Below are 15,136 nucleotides of genomic sequence, written 5' to 3' on the forward strand. Positions count from 1 at the left end.
ATTCTTTAGTTATGCTCTAAAATACAGAAATGCATGGCAAAACCAGATCCTTCCCACTTAATTAATGCTGCTGTATCTAATTGTGAAGTATTATACTTTTGTTTAGGCAGTTTAAATAACACCACTAACCTTAAAAAAAAAAAAGTCTAGACAAAAAAAAAAATACCCTCATCAGTTTTCATGAGAAAGAAATAGTGAATTCCATTATTTTGCTGGGATAAAAGCCAAGCTGATCTGTGTATTAAATTACCTCTGTACTTAGTTCTCACAAGTTTGATAGCGGAAAGTGACAATCACAGTTGTTTGTGATGTGACTAGCACAACTAGGTTATTATATAAATTACAGTCACTGGGCAAAATCTAACACATACTCTGCAGCAAGGGGGGAGGGAAGGACAAGTTCTGTTCTACCACCAGTTACTGCAAGTCTCAGCCCCTATTCAATAGATGCTTTGCTTCATCCTGTCCTTTCCTAACGGCAAGTTTAGACCGTGCATCATACAATTAGGAATTACCTAAAGAAAAGATAAATAGATTGGCTAAATACCCCAGGCATTTCTCCACATGAAATGCATCTGGTTGACCAGCATCCTTCTGTGCAACAAAAGGAGGAGCGGTGGTTTTAAAAAGTGTTGCGATAAAACCTGAAAGTTTACTGTAGGAAATAACAAGAGCATCAGGGGGATAGCTTAGGATGCCAGTCTGGACTGGACAACTATTGCTATAACATTCCCTCGTCCAACCTAAATAAGCAGTTAACTTCAGTGTCTCTACCAATATTTTGAGTAGTGAGGTAACAGAAAACATTTGTGCCTTTGTGTACCTACCAACTTGAGCAAGGGCCGCTCCCATATGTTAAAGAACTACTATTGTTCTACATATTTTTCAATTGGAGAAAGGTGACGACTGGTGCTCCGGCTTCCTGAAGGGAAACACGTCATGCCACTCAGCCACATCCGGCCTTCAGGTTCTCAATGAAGCCAAAGTTTCCTTACAGTTAGAGCACTGAATAAGTTTTCTCATGAAAGTTGAGAGATTGGCGTGGATAGAACAGAGAGGGAGTTCAGTCCTAATTTCAAGAACCACAACGGAAAGTAAGCATTTGGAAATCCTTAGCATTGTTCAATCTAGTTTTATAGCTTTCGTGTCACGTGGACAGTACCTGGCACAAATCAATTCATGAACAAGTTCCTCGGTGTGGGACTGTCAAAATTAATTTAACAATAATAAAGTTTCAGACAGTTTACTGGTTTTGCAGTGTATTTGTTTCAGTAATCTAATGCATTTCAGGGGACTACAAACATGAATGTGTCAGGATGATAAAAGTACCTAGATATTCCAAGACATTCTTTTGCACTGCTTCTTCACAAACCTCAGTTGTGAGAAAGGTATCAATTTAAGTAGCCCCATTTGCCTCGCTCCAGAAGGAACCAATGCTAGCTGGTGCAAGAAACCCTGCAGAAGGGAGCCATGAAATAGAAAATTAGGAAAACAGGCTGCGTTTTGAAGTGTATTTTGAAGAGAGATTTTTAGCTGTTGGGGAGGAGCAACCAGACTTAAAAGAAAAAGTGTTAGCAGCATATAATCTCAATAATAACCTATAATAATAATAAACTAATAACCTAACCAATAACTAATAACCTAACCAATACCCTAAAAGGCTGAAAGAGATACTAACATGATTTTGAAAAGGCACATTCCTCCATACATTGATAATAACTTTTTTTGTTTTTTAAATCAGTTATAAAGCACCAATACAAATATATATGTTTGTACTAACTTATCCAAACAATAACTTTATAAACCATTTTAAATTCCTGTTATAATTCTGGATATTGCCCTGGCTGACCATTTGATTTCTGATTTTTTTTTTTTATGCCACTTAGAGACAATTAATTTCCATTTGACAGTGTGAAGATGTACAGATTGAAGCTCAGATGTAGAAGGGCTTTCTCCTTTTTTTCCTTGGAGGAACAACAAACCAGTTAGACTATGATCTGAAATCAATGCCTGTGGGCTACCGACCACCCTGACATGGGTCACTGCCTGGGATTGTTGTGCCTTCTTCTAAGGTGTAAGGAAATAAAATCATGGATGAATCCAAAACTGTTAGTACAGGTGCTTCTCCTCTCTTCAATTCCTGGAAGAGGTCATCTAATGGAAGCAGAAAGCTGAGCGCCCAGCAGCAATATCCATTTGATTCTGGTGCTTTGCTGGAGCTGAATCATCTTCCAGCACTGGTTGAAAGGTACCACCTCTTAGCTGGAACCAGCACAAACTGGGGAAGCACTCGTCTTCTTCATACCACTGCCTGCCATGAAGCAGTTTATTGTGAACCCCCAGCTGACTGGACTAGAAGCATCTTAAAAAGATACACACCAGTCTTTGCAACCACATTTCCTACTTCTTTGCAAGAAGTGGTCTCAGATGAAAAAATACTGACTGCTGATAAATGCCACCCCTTAGCAAATCCAGCAGAGATCTGTGCTCAGAGGCACTCAAATATGAACAGTGACAGCCAACCATAATTTCAGGGCTCAAACCCAGGCACAAAGGTAGAATGGAAATGGTCACTGACAGAAACTTGAGAGATCAGGAAAAGCCCAATTTTCCAAACAATCACTCAGAGAAAACTAACTGGTCAGGTGTCTAGTGTGCTTCATTCCGGCACTGAACTGCACAGAATTTTTAAAAGAAGCATCTAGCGTACAGCTATTTATCATAAAGTAGCTGTTACATGGCTGCAAAGGATCACTAATAGTACTGCAGATAAAACAGCAGCAGAAGGAGTCATGACAAGTGCTCCAGCAGAATGGGATCCAGAAGTAATTAAAATTGTAGACACTGCAGTAGACTTTTAACACCTTCAGTTTCTGGCAGTATGGACAAACATTGCCTGTTTCACATAATCTTAATTCAACTCTCCTCATGCAGGTATTCATAAAAGGGACGTATTATTTCTCTTGATAAAAATAACATCACATCCATGAAACCACACAGCATATTTGTGATACAATGTACTCTTTAGGACACAAACTATACCTTCTTTCGGAAGCACCTTGTATACCACAGACGTCTAAACACAGTGATACTAAAAAATGAACCATTAAAAAGTCAATAGCAGAAAAACTAATTTTGCACTCTTGCCTTTCATTTAAAGATTCACTTGAGTTAAAAATGCTAAGTTACAATAAATAGCTGTACTTACTAGGGGGGAGGAAAAATCAATATATAGACTCCCCTGTCCAGGATTATGAGGTGTTTAACCTCAATGCTTTACTTTGCCAGAGGGAAGGTATTCCCTTTGTTGGTAGATCTGGTTACAAGAAACGATAAAACATAGCTTTTTGTCATTATTACACTCAAGGATAAGCTAAATCCCTCCAGGACAGATTGAGATATGCATCATATTGTACACCTTCCATTAGAGCATATAATACAAACTTAATCCTAGCAGAGGAAGAAAATCCTCGTGTTTTCAGAATGTCATTGACCCATGAGAACAATTTTAATTGCTCTTAAATATCAGGCTAGCTTTTGCTGCTGTATCAGGTATAACACCTATGTGCTCTATCACTTTAACAATCACTGCAATCATTCAGACAACAAATCCAACAGATTAAGTTGCCAAAAACTTTTTACAAGCCTCCCAATTAAATTTTCTTCAAGTCTAATATTGAGCTCTCTCCGGAGGAGTTTTTTAAACATGTATAATTTACTGTATTTGTCTGCACTTAGCTTTACTTATTTACATGTATAAAGGAAGAACAGAGCAAACCATAGCAGAAAGATGTTGTAAAGATGACAAAGAATTCAGTTTTCTGATAAATTGCTTTTTTTAAGGTTTTACCGAAAGCAAGAAAAACTCAAAGAATTTTCATAGAATGGTTTGGGTTAGAAGAGATCTTAAAGATCATCTGGTTTCAACCCCCCTGCCATAGCCAGGGACACCTCTCCACTAGACCGGGTTGCTCAAAGCCCCATTCAACCTGGTCTTAAACACCTCCACAGCTTCCCTGGGCAACCTGTTCCAGTGTCTCACCACTCACCTTTTCCTGTTCTCTCCCACATAAAATGCCAATCCAAGGAACAATCTAAAAAGATTTTATTTTTCACTTCTACATTATCTGGGTGAGATGATCTGAAACAAACTGATATATCAAAAGCGTGAATTCTCAATGTTGGAGCTTTGCTCAACCTTACATTTATAAATTATTCCTGATAAGACTATTCTCTAAGCATAAAATTAAGCAAGATGAAAGTATTTGTAGTAAAGACACCAAAACCCAATATGTTGTCAACTGTGTTATAGATCTCAATTACCACTTTTATAGGTCAGATACCAAGCTTCATAAATGTTCTTGTCTGCTCTTCTTCTGTTCTTCAGTGCCAACTAAGGATCTGCTGTGTTCACAGCAAGTATGAGCAAATAACACTTCCCTTCTGCAAGGAAAGCAATTGTAAGGAAGGTGTTAACAATAATAAACTCACTGTCTGAGAGATTCTGGCTCTGATTTAAATTTAGCATAAAATTGTATGCTTTACTGACCTACACCAGGCACACTGGGTAAAACCAGATTCCTTGAACGTCATTGGCAAACCCCATATACTTAACTAAGCCAAGGTTTTGCTCACTTTCTTTCTGCTATGAAATTGACATTAAACTTTAATAATCTACTTCAAAAAAGTAACAGGTTGTTTTGACATCACCAAATTGCAAAGGTTAGGCTCATGACAACATACAACAGGAAAATGTCTCAGTAAAGAGATGGGAAAAGTTTGATGCAATCATAATGTCATCCTATACATACATATTTTCATTTGGAAGTTATTTTGGCAAGCTAATATCCCAATAGGATTCATTATATGTTAAATGTAAAACTTTTACATATTTATAGCATACAGATGACTTGAGATTGAAACGCTTTTATAAACATCTCCGAGGTTTGGGTTTTTAACTCCTCCCATCCTTTTCCTCTTTGCTCCATGTATACATGCAGGAACCCAGGATTTACTTATAAACTTTTCAGCTCAAGGTTCCTCAGTACCTCTTTCATGCAATACTGACTTCTAATGACTTCCCTCATATCTTCTACATGTGACTAAATATTATCAACTACTAGGAAAGCTGGTTCTTTTCCTTAATAACATCTACTTGATTCACTTGTCTTGAACAGGAATTAAATCACCTTCTCTGTAGGAAAATCTTAACAGGCTATGAAGGAGCCAAGTAAATATACACCTTACAAGGTTCTTTCATATATTTTTTTGCCCTAAGCTTTTCTCCAATGGGTGTAGGCAATTTTAAACACAGTTCTCAAACTGTCAATACGAAAATTGACATCAAACACACTTTAACTGGATTGTCTCAGCTTTAAATGGCAAAGGTTATGCATAATTTAAAGTATATTCTTTTTCCAAAAGTTTAATTGAAGCTCTCTCTATATATATTCCTTTATAGTTCTGAAGCATTAAGCACAGCACCACATATACCACTGCCTGGCAAGTTAAACAAAAGTTCTGAACTATTCAAGACAATAAAAAAGGCTTAGTAAAACACCATCATGAATCACTATTTGAAAACAAGCCAACAGCTAATTTGGAGCAGACTAATATTATTTCAAGATCCTTCACGAGTCTAAAACCATTAGTCTTTTTTCTTTTCTTGGTAATTACAGTGAAATTAACAGATATGTTCTGGGATTTAAATGATGACTAGAGTAGATTTTAGCATTTTTACTGGTGAAAAAAGTTCCTTCCTTAAAAATACTTTATTTCAAAGTTGTTTTTATTACACTTCCCAGTTGAATGGAGCAATGCAAGGTCATGGTCCCCTCTTGTATTTCTCTGACAGACAGGAAATTAACATGATCCAAGAAATCACAACATACACACAAGAAAAACTCCATCCCATGATACCAAAGAGAATGAAAGAGATGTAAAAGAGCACCTTTTTTTATCAAGGTATTTTTCCATGAAGCCTGATATCCATGTTCTTAAAGGCATCAATAATTGACACTAAGCATATGTAGGTTTGACTCTGAAGCAAGGAGATTTCAGACTGTCATATATCATGCTTCAAGTGGTACATGCTTCACTCTTCCTTTGCAGATGTAAGAATTTGTGAATCTAAGTCACCAGGGGGTTTGTTTTTGCTCTCAAAAAAACCTCCTTTGACCAGAGAGCTTTTTTGAAGATAGACAACAAGGCCTTATAATTTCTCCAAACTATTGGACTGACCATGGGGACAAATACTAGTTTTCATCTTTCTACATATTTAATCTCTTGCAGCAAATGAAAATACTGTTACTTAAACTGTATTTCACTTTGAACATATATTTTGGTGTTGAGCTGCAGTTCCTATATCTGTGAATTTACTCACTCAGAACATTGTAATTTTTAAATGATGGCACTTTAAATGACAAGTGTATTTTCAACACAACTGGAAGATTTACAAGGATTTAGTAAGCAATTACATGAAGAAGAATCTTCAGCTTATGCTGACACAGACGAAAAACTGTACTTATGCAGTGTGACATCACCTTTGGTACCTTCTGAGATTAAATTTGTTTTGGTTGCTCAGTAAGAAGCAAGCAAAAAAGGAAATATTTATCGAACACTTAAAGATTTTCAGTATTGTAGCCAAGATCCCCAAAGATGCCAGATTTCTCAGGCAGCCTCTCTGCATTTTCCTCTTGCATTGTGTTTGACTTCATTTTGTTTTACTGTTCAAGCACCACTATTTAAAAAGCATGCACATCAATTACTACTTACTAGAAGATAAAAATAACATTGAAATATCATCAGAGAGGAAGAACAAATGATTCTAGAAAGAGCTGGAGTCAGAAACAATTATGACAACTTACAAAGAACCTTCCAAAGTCGATGCTCTGCACTGTGCACTCTCCCCTTATCATAAGGAAGCCTGAAAACTTTGAAGAAGTTGGAATTCCCAAATCTTTCAAAACCCATCTCTATCTCTTTAAGAGTGCTGAAAACTGAGACTGGCCACGTTTAGACTTTTGCTCTTGGTCGTCTAGTGTTGTCTTGTTTCACATTTGAAGCTTACCACAACCTGTTATTTTAAAAATCAGAAGTGCAGGATAACTTGGTTAAAACATTCCAACAAACTGTCATCGTTTTGGTTGTTCTGCCACACGTTTTTTTCTCTTTTCTAAATATGTGTATGTAAATGCTTAGTTTTGAAAGTTGTCTCAAAACCCACATCTATTAGTCCTTTTCAGGAATGAAGACAGCTGATGCTGGTTTTCCAGTCAATTTAGTAGAAAAGAAAGGAGCCATGGGTTTTACCATTTCCCTCACATTATCAGCTTTATGTCTTCTGAAGACTGCAGTTCAAAGGTCCAGCAGACTGGTAGTTAAGTACTAGCTCTTCTGGTGTTCAAGGAAAGGTGAGGGATACAGGGCACGGGAAATTCATCTTCAAGCACACGCAGAACCTGGAGTTTGTAAATGGCAGAAACTAAAGGTCAAAATATGGCCAGGCTGATACTCAGCTGCACTCAGACCAGAGCAAGAACCTCCCGAGTCCCTTTTTCCTATTGCAAAAATGCTTGCTGCAAAGCAATCTGAAGTCCAGAGAAATACTAGGTTCTTAATTAGTACAATAAAAAGCCTGTAAAAATCCCTTGGAATTTTTTTTTTGTGGTCACTCTGCATGTCAGCCCTTTGCTTTCAGCTCTGTGCAAGACTAACAGAAAGGGGAGCACGTGGATCGCCTACAATGCACAATAATTATCACAGGAACAGTAAATTAATTAACACAACCAGAACAAACCTCTTAAAAGGTATTACACTCAGAGATAATGAAAGTCTAAAAGTCAAAGTGAGTAAAGTGATCAAAAGTGAGAGAGCACAGCTCAAATTATTGATTGTCATGAAAAACTATTTCCAAGAAAGAAAAAGAACAAGTTCATTTGTCTGGTCACATGGAAAGCTCTTCCTCCACACTTGCACAACAGAGAATCCTACATTTGGACTCAGATTCAGAAGGACGCATGAGACTGTTACACACTCCCCTTCCTTTCCTCAACTATATTGAAGTCCCCAAGTATGCCACCAGGCTGTTAATGCTACGACATGAAAGGGAGCACCTAGTTTGCGCTTCCCATGTGCCTCCAGCCTATTCATTCTGGGAAGCCATTGGATAAAGAATTCCTGTTTTAGCACAGAAAAAATGCCTTAAATGTGAGCAGAGCCAGAATTTGTACTGTTTCTGTACCAATTACTATCACATGGGAACTCCTCATCTACAGCATCAAGATACTTGCAACATCCTGAACACTGGATGAAATGATGGTGAAAGCTTTTGGTTTATAGTTGCTGAAGGTTAATAAACAACCTTCAGAAACAACCTTCAAAAATCTGACTTAAGGGATGTTTTTTAAAGATACCTATTTTCAGTCTTCTTAGGGAAAAGGATAAAGTCTCATTAATTTATACCAGTATATACGTATTTATTTTGAACAAAAGACATTAGTAGACATTTCATATAAAAAGTGGAACAAAAACATCTTTTAATGCATCAAATACAACAGAGGCTAACAACTTTTCAAAACTGGAAAATATTTAGATAGGTGGAAAATACTTTGTTTAAAAACTCCACGTAGGAGTTCTTGTGAACAGTTAATGCTGCTGAAATAAGAATATTTGAAAATACTATATACATGTGTATACATATAATCAGCTCTGCAAGCAATGCAGAATGTACTAGATAACAATTAATTATCCTTTTCCTGGAATCAAGCAGGGAGCTGTTTCATAACAAAGTCTTGTTATTAAGATTGGTATTTGGCAAACATTCCCTTACTTTTTCAAAAAACAAGAGCTTTTCTTTCTGGTTCTAAACTTTGTGCCAAATACCTACAAGGAAAATATAAAATGGGTAAAAGTCAGCTATAATGTTCTATCCTCACTTCACAGCGTTTTTTCTTTTTTACAGATCTCCTTCTAAAAGTATTAATTTAAAGCGTTAGTATCCAAGTATATCTTCAACACTGTTTAAACAGTGTGTGGCACAGAACTCCCTGAGATACAGCAGAACTCAGAATCCCAGAACTATCACATAAATCTGCAATGCCAAAACAGTTCAAAAGAAGGATTAAATCTAAGTGAAAGGAAGATGTACAATAAGTCTGGAGATATTAACGCTTTACCAGTTTCCTGACTCTGAAGTACTATGGATTTTGCCTTGCTTAGAATATAAATTGGTCTAGGAAGCAAAAATTTTGAATCCAAGCTATTCAAACTAAGGAGTCTGGTGAAGGACAAGGAGCAACATAGACATAACCCAAAATCTTAAAATTATTTAGCCAAATTAATTATTCTGTGAGACTTTAAACTGATTTTGTTTTTGTGCTCTAGTTTAAGATGACTGCATGATCATGAAGATCCTCCCACAAGTCCTTTTAGCATGTCTTTTTTACCAGAGATAATTGAGATGCTTTTCAGAACAGTTCTCTTTAATTACCTGCTTTAGCCAAAAGTGTTAACAGTATACTCTCGAAATGTGAATAACGGTAGGTGATACAGAGCAGGTCTACTCAGAGCAAGGAGTACTTGCATGAATTATTGGTTCAATATTGCAGAAGTGCAAGCCCTCCATGCACTGGCAGTTCAGAGCATTTTCCTCATCAGCAGCGCTGTCGGCGCTTTTGCAGCTCCCTGACCTCTTCTCCCCTGCCTTTTGTCTCAAGTTCTAAATTGGATCCCCAAAGAGAGGTTCCAAAAGAGCTGGCACCAAGATTAGCAAGGATACAGGTACCCTTTAACTGGTGTTTTCCCATTAAAAAAATCACATACAAGTCTGAGAGAAGCAATTCAATTTGGTACCAGAGACAACAGCCATGGACAGCACTGTTCCCCCAAGTCCTCCACAACCCTGAGATGACTTACTGAACAATCTATGCACATTCTTCCTCTTCTGCTCTTATTTATTACAGTCACAAATTCCTATATAAATAATAGGTTTTGAAAAATGCCAGGAATGATTTTAAGGGTTTACTGGCTTTACATTTCTTTACTGTCATGTTTAGATCTGCTAGAATATGCAACCTTTTGTTATTTATTTTTTCTCCTTTCATCCCACTAAACGTGCTGTTGGGCTGCATAGTTTTATTCTTCCCTTGTGACTCCTAACTTAGTGTTTCCAGTTGTCAAACATCAGTCTTCATGCTTCTTCAACTTCCTCAGATTATCAGCCTTACTTGGCTTTTCTCATTTCTACTGTCTACTGCCTGTGAAGGTTGCTGATGATTACAGAAGCAGATGGAAGCAAAGGAGGGGCAATAACCACCCACTTTCCAGTGGCTCTAAGCACCACAGGTTTCTTGAGATACACAAGTGCATTCAGACAAAAAGGGTTCCTTCAACATGAATTCTCCAAAGAGGCAGAGTAGAAAAAGATCTAATAGTACCTGAAAAGAAGAAATCATCTCATGGTCCAAACAGGTAAGCTTAGAAACTGTTTTGCAGAAAGCAAACAAAGTCCCCGGACAATTGCACTCTGATATGGAAAGATGGCTAGAGTTTCCCAGGAAGTGTTCGTGCAGTGAAGTTATATGCCCACTAAAACGCAAAGGTATGCGCACGTTTGAGTGAACTACATCTTAAATATGTGCACAACACAACACAACAAACTTTTCTCAAGGCCTTCCAACCACAGAAAATTATCTAAAAATCGTCAGAATCATTACAACCAACAGTTGACCTATTTTACCTACTTTTACAATAGATTTTTTTGCCACAATCATGTTATAAACAACCAACTGCTAAAAATATTTTCTTTCATGCTACAAGCCTTTTTTGCCAATCTAAAAAAATCACCAGTTGCCCAGCCACTCAAGCTATGATGTATAAATGACATTTCCATGTAATTTAGTTTAAACTTCAAAGCTGAACACACTACAAAGTTCCAGATCCAGTCAGCTTTAAGAGGACAGGACAAGTGCAGCATTATTTCGATCTGTCTTCTTTATAGACTCTAATCTGCAGTGATATACCAGAGCCACATTCCTTTAATATTAGGTCACGGATGAGCGTTAAGCCTTGGGCTCCAATACCTGACAAAACCTGCCATGCTGAAACAGTTGGTTACCTGCCCAGAGCTGTAAGCATTAGCAATACAGTTTGCAAAAAGTGTTCGCCCCTCTCTATCTAATCACATCTTTTTCCTCTCTCTTAAATGTAAAATTATAACAATATTTCAATGTATTTTTTTTAAAATACATAGAACCCAAAGGAATGCTATTTTGACTACACACTGAATTTAATTAATGCATTGTATCAGAATCTGCATTTTAAATAACCCTGTTAAAACACGTATGTGCTATAAAGCTGGATGATTTCCAATTAGCCTTGTGAGAAAAATATCTGGAGAAGAAGCTGTTGTGCAGATTATAGGCTCAAAATGTAATAAAATTAGAGTGTGGAACAAAGGTCACATAAAAATACCACGTAATTAAGTGTTGATCTTCTGTGTACTGAAAGTTATCTGAGAATGTAAAAAAGGAATACACATTTATTACCTAGTCTCTTTAGCATTGCAAAGTAACTACCAGTGAGAGAGTCTGCTTCTTCCTGAGCATTGATCCATCCACCTGGAGGGCTGTGTTCAGCTGCTCCCCCTTCTTAACATCTATCAATATGTTTTCATGAACAATGGCATCTCAGTATGATAAACTAGATTCACAGTGTAACAGGAGACTATGACATTTAGACAGGCCTTGTAGACTTGAGCCATTACAGAATCAGTAATTGTTTTTTATCCAAGAGAAAAGACATCTTTATTTCCATGCTAATAACACAAGTGATACAGTCAGACATATACATTGTCCATTAATTCAGCTACAGCCAGTTTAAGGAATTAAAATGCATACAAGAAGCCCAGCTTCCCCATCATGGCACAGGACCCGAGTCCTGTTTAGCACATGTTTAGAGCTGAAAGAACAGGTAACAGCTACCAGAAGCTTGGCAGCTTTTAGAAGATGGACTCATCTCATTTGCTGACCTATGAGGCATATTGCAAGTATCTTCTTGCTCAGAAAATTCAGTTGCCTTAGCTAGAAACAATTCGAGAAATGAAACACTAACCACTTGATAGGCATATGTAGAGTATGCTAACTTATCTAGGTGAGTAAATAAGTACAGGTGCTTTCCAGGTCAGATTGTATCCTTATTTTGACTGCTAACAGTCAAAGATGCACATTCATCATAAATCATTATTTATAATTTACATACATTTATGTAAAATGTACACCACGGTGCAGAAGTGCAAGATGAAAAAAAGCATCTTGGCTCAAGACCCCAATTAGAGCAGTTCAAACAAAATCTTTGGATTTGTGAAATGCTATGGAAAACATAATTTTACCATATCTGAAAGAACTTTTCACTGTTCTTTTTCCTAGACTAAGAACAGAAACCCAGATTATAGATCACAACTGTTCCCTTCCTCAAGACTGTGGAATGCAGATGAAGTTTAACAGTGTTGCTGCGCAGGAAGAAAACCCGTGTAATCAGTGCACCCATTCTGACAGTTTGAAAAAGTATGACTGACTGATTCTGTAATGGCTCAACTTCCTCCATACCTTTGCATACAAAAATATATACATTTTTCATCTTTACTTAGCATTTAAACAAGTATAGGGTGAAAAAATCATGTCTGATTGTACACAGTTCCAACAATGAAGATTTTTTTTCTGTTTGTAAGAGGAATCACTAGCAGGGGAAAGCTGATTTCCACTTTGTATTGTTATCCTTATTTTTGTTTGGTTTCACCTTAAGGAATAAAGCTTTATTCACTTTGACTTTTTCCACATTACATATTTGTCCCAGTTTGATATTCTCAGATGTTTAAAATCAGTTCATACATTTCATCAAGACAAAATCATTGTAACTGACTGAGAAATACTTCTAGCTCCAAGTTTTCCAGGAAGGATGCAAATGTTGGATGACAGAGGAAAGTGTAGCTTTTATTACCCCCTGGAAAATTCATCCAGTTTGGCCCAACTGCAATTCAGAAAGGAATAACATTGCATAAAAGCTCAGAAGTGTCTTACTGCAACAGGGAATTTGGTTTTTAGAAGTTTGCCTCTTGGACTGACCACAGTAGGCTATATAAGTTTTTCCTTTAGATTGTTGTTCCTTGTAGCTGAGACTACTGTCGCTGGAACTCCAAAGCTAACAAATACAAAGATGTAAGTTCATAAGAAGCGGAGGATAGAAAGGATTAAAACTTGGAATGACCCAAAATTTCTCAGTCTGACCATAACTTTGACATGTATCAGATACACACATTGAAAAGACATGGGGACAACTCACTGAACCAGCTGACCTGGCAAAGAAAAAACACCCAGTACACTTATGAACAGAATCCTCACAAGTATTTTTCAATGCATCTTTTTGAGGAGATGGATTTGGACTGAATTATGCAGACATAGCAATTCTTTCAGTGTTTTCTTAGGCTATCCCTGTATTGGTTTTTTTTTTCCACAGATGTACATTGTGTCTTCTAAAAGAGTTAATGAGCTCCTAATCAACCCTCCAAAAGAAGGAAACACAGCCTTTTTTTCCTCCCAGAAAGAACTCATTCACTAAGGAGCATCAACACAGCCCATACAGTCACAGCCCTGACTTGATTTCTGAAAAAAATTAAGTTGGTAATACATCAAAGATTAACTTTTAAAAACATGGGGGAAGAAATCTGATTTACCTTTCTTTAAGAATTTTTGCTCTTGTAAAAAAAAAATATATAGTTACAGTAGAGGTTCCTCATACTGAGAACGAGCAAATCATACAATCTACTTACCTTATCCTGGCTATATGTTGCTGCACAGGCTGATGTTGAAAATGGTCAGGCCACTGATGGTGAAGGCAGAAGGATGGGGAGGGCTGAAGACAGCAGGCAGGTTGATATATGGGAGTGTGTTTTTGGCAAATAGATGCTGAATACTCAGTATGTGGCTGCATGCAGCACGAAGTTATAGGAGATGGTGCTGAGCTGCCAACCACTGAATGACATTCTTGCTTGTTATTATGGCTACTTAAAGAATGATGGTATGGACAAGGGTGGCAGCATTGCGACAACATCTGCTGAGTTCTTTGGTTGTCTAAAGGCAGAAAGGACGGTTTGATTGTACCATTGAGTTGCAGGCAGCCGTTTGGACTCGCTTTTGTTCTTGGTGTTTCCTTGGATGGGAGCTGTTGGATTGCAACGTCTCCATCATTAGCCGCGACGATACCTGGGCCGGCAGCATTGGACAAGATGCTGCCATTGCTCAGGACCACAGAGTCACTGACGTTGCTCATAGCCATGCTCCAAGTTCTCGACGGGTGCACAATGTTCCTGCAGAAACAAATAAAGCAAAGTTCACAGAGCTGTGGTGTTTTCAGACGCTCAGAAATAATCATAGATTAAAATGAGTAAAGCTCCTCCCTCATCGTCATCTTTCGCAACACGAGGGAACAGAAAGGAGTCAGGCACACACTGCCAGGAATGTTTTGAAGGAGTTCTATTTGTTCAACAAAAAGTTAAGAGTGGAGTTATGTAAAAGTTCAGTAATTGATCCAAAATGTAAGCCAAATGAATAGACATTTGACAGTCTCTGGGTCACAACTAACAAGTAATGGTTGAGATGCATGGGAACAAGATCATTTTGCACAAGGCTAAGTAAAAGCCATTATTTATGAAAACAGATTTTGGTATAAAACTCTGTAACCATCCACAACTTGCACTGCAATTTTCCTATGTGCTTTGAAAGTCTGCAAGAGACAGGAGGACACAGCAGAGATTGTTTAAGAATCATTAAAATGCTGGTTTCCTAAACTCCTATTCTACGTCAAATTTCTACTGGAAACAAGGCATATTTGTATTTTTTAAGAAATTACTTGAAAATGCCTTGTTTAAATAAATCAAGCCACTTCAGCAGACTTCTGCTAGAATTTCTGGATGGCAGACTAGGTCTTTACGCAGAAGTGCAAAATGAACTGTTATGGATAGTAAAAAGAAAAAAATAAAACCATGTATTTTTCCCAAGCTTAAAAAAGAAATAATCCCAGGATGTAATTACTGATGATCGAGAAGCTCATACTTCAGAGTGACATGTATTCCAAAGGCAGT

The 15,136-nt window shown here is 37.3% G+C and overlaps 1 protein-coding gene across 1 annotated transcript in view; it reads right to left on the minus strand.

The window, feature by feature from the left end:
* The window catches only part of DISP1 (dispatched homolog 1 (Drosophila)), a 33,433-nt gene extending 19,102 nt beyond the window's left edge, over positions 1-14,331 (minus strand). Inside the window, exon 1 of the mRNA XM_008950208.1 lies at positions 13,826-14,331. Coding sequence (XP_008948456.1) covers positions 13,826-14,331 — 506 coding nt within the window. The remainder of the gene's footprint in view (positions 1-13,825) is intronic.
* Between the last annotated feature and the right edge of the window lie 805 nt (positions 14,332-15,136).

This window comes from Merops nubicus, unplaced genomic scaffold, assembly GCF_000691845.1.
Source record: "Merops nubicus isolate BGI_N331 unplaced genomic scaffold, ASM69184v1 scaffold422, whole genome shotgun sequence".
Classification (NCBI taxonomy): domain Eukaryota; kingdom Metazoa; phylum Chordata; class Aves; order Coraciiformes; family Meropidae; genus Merops; species Merops nubicus.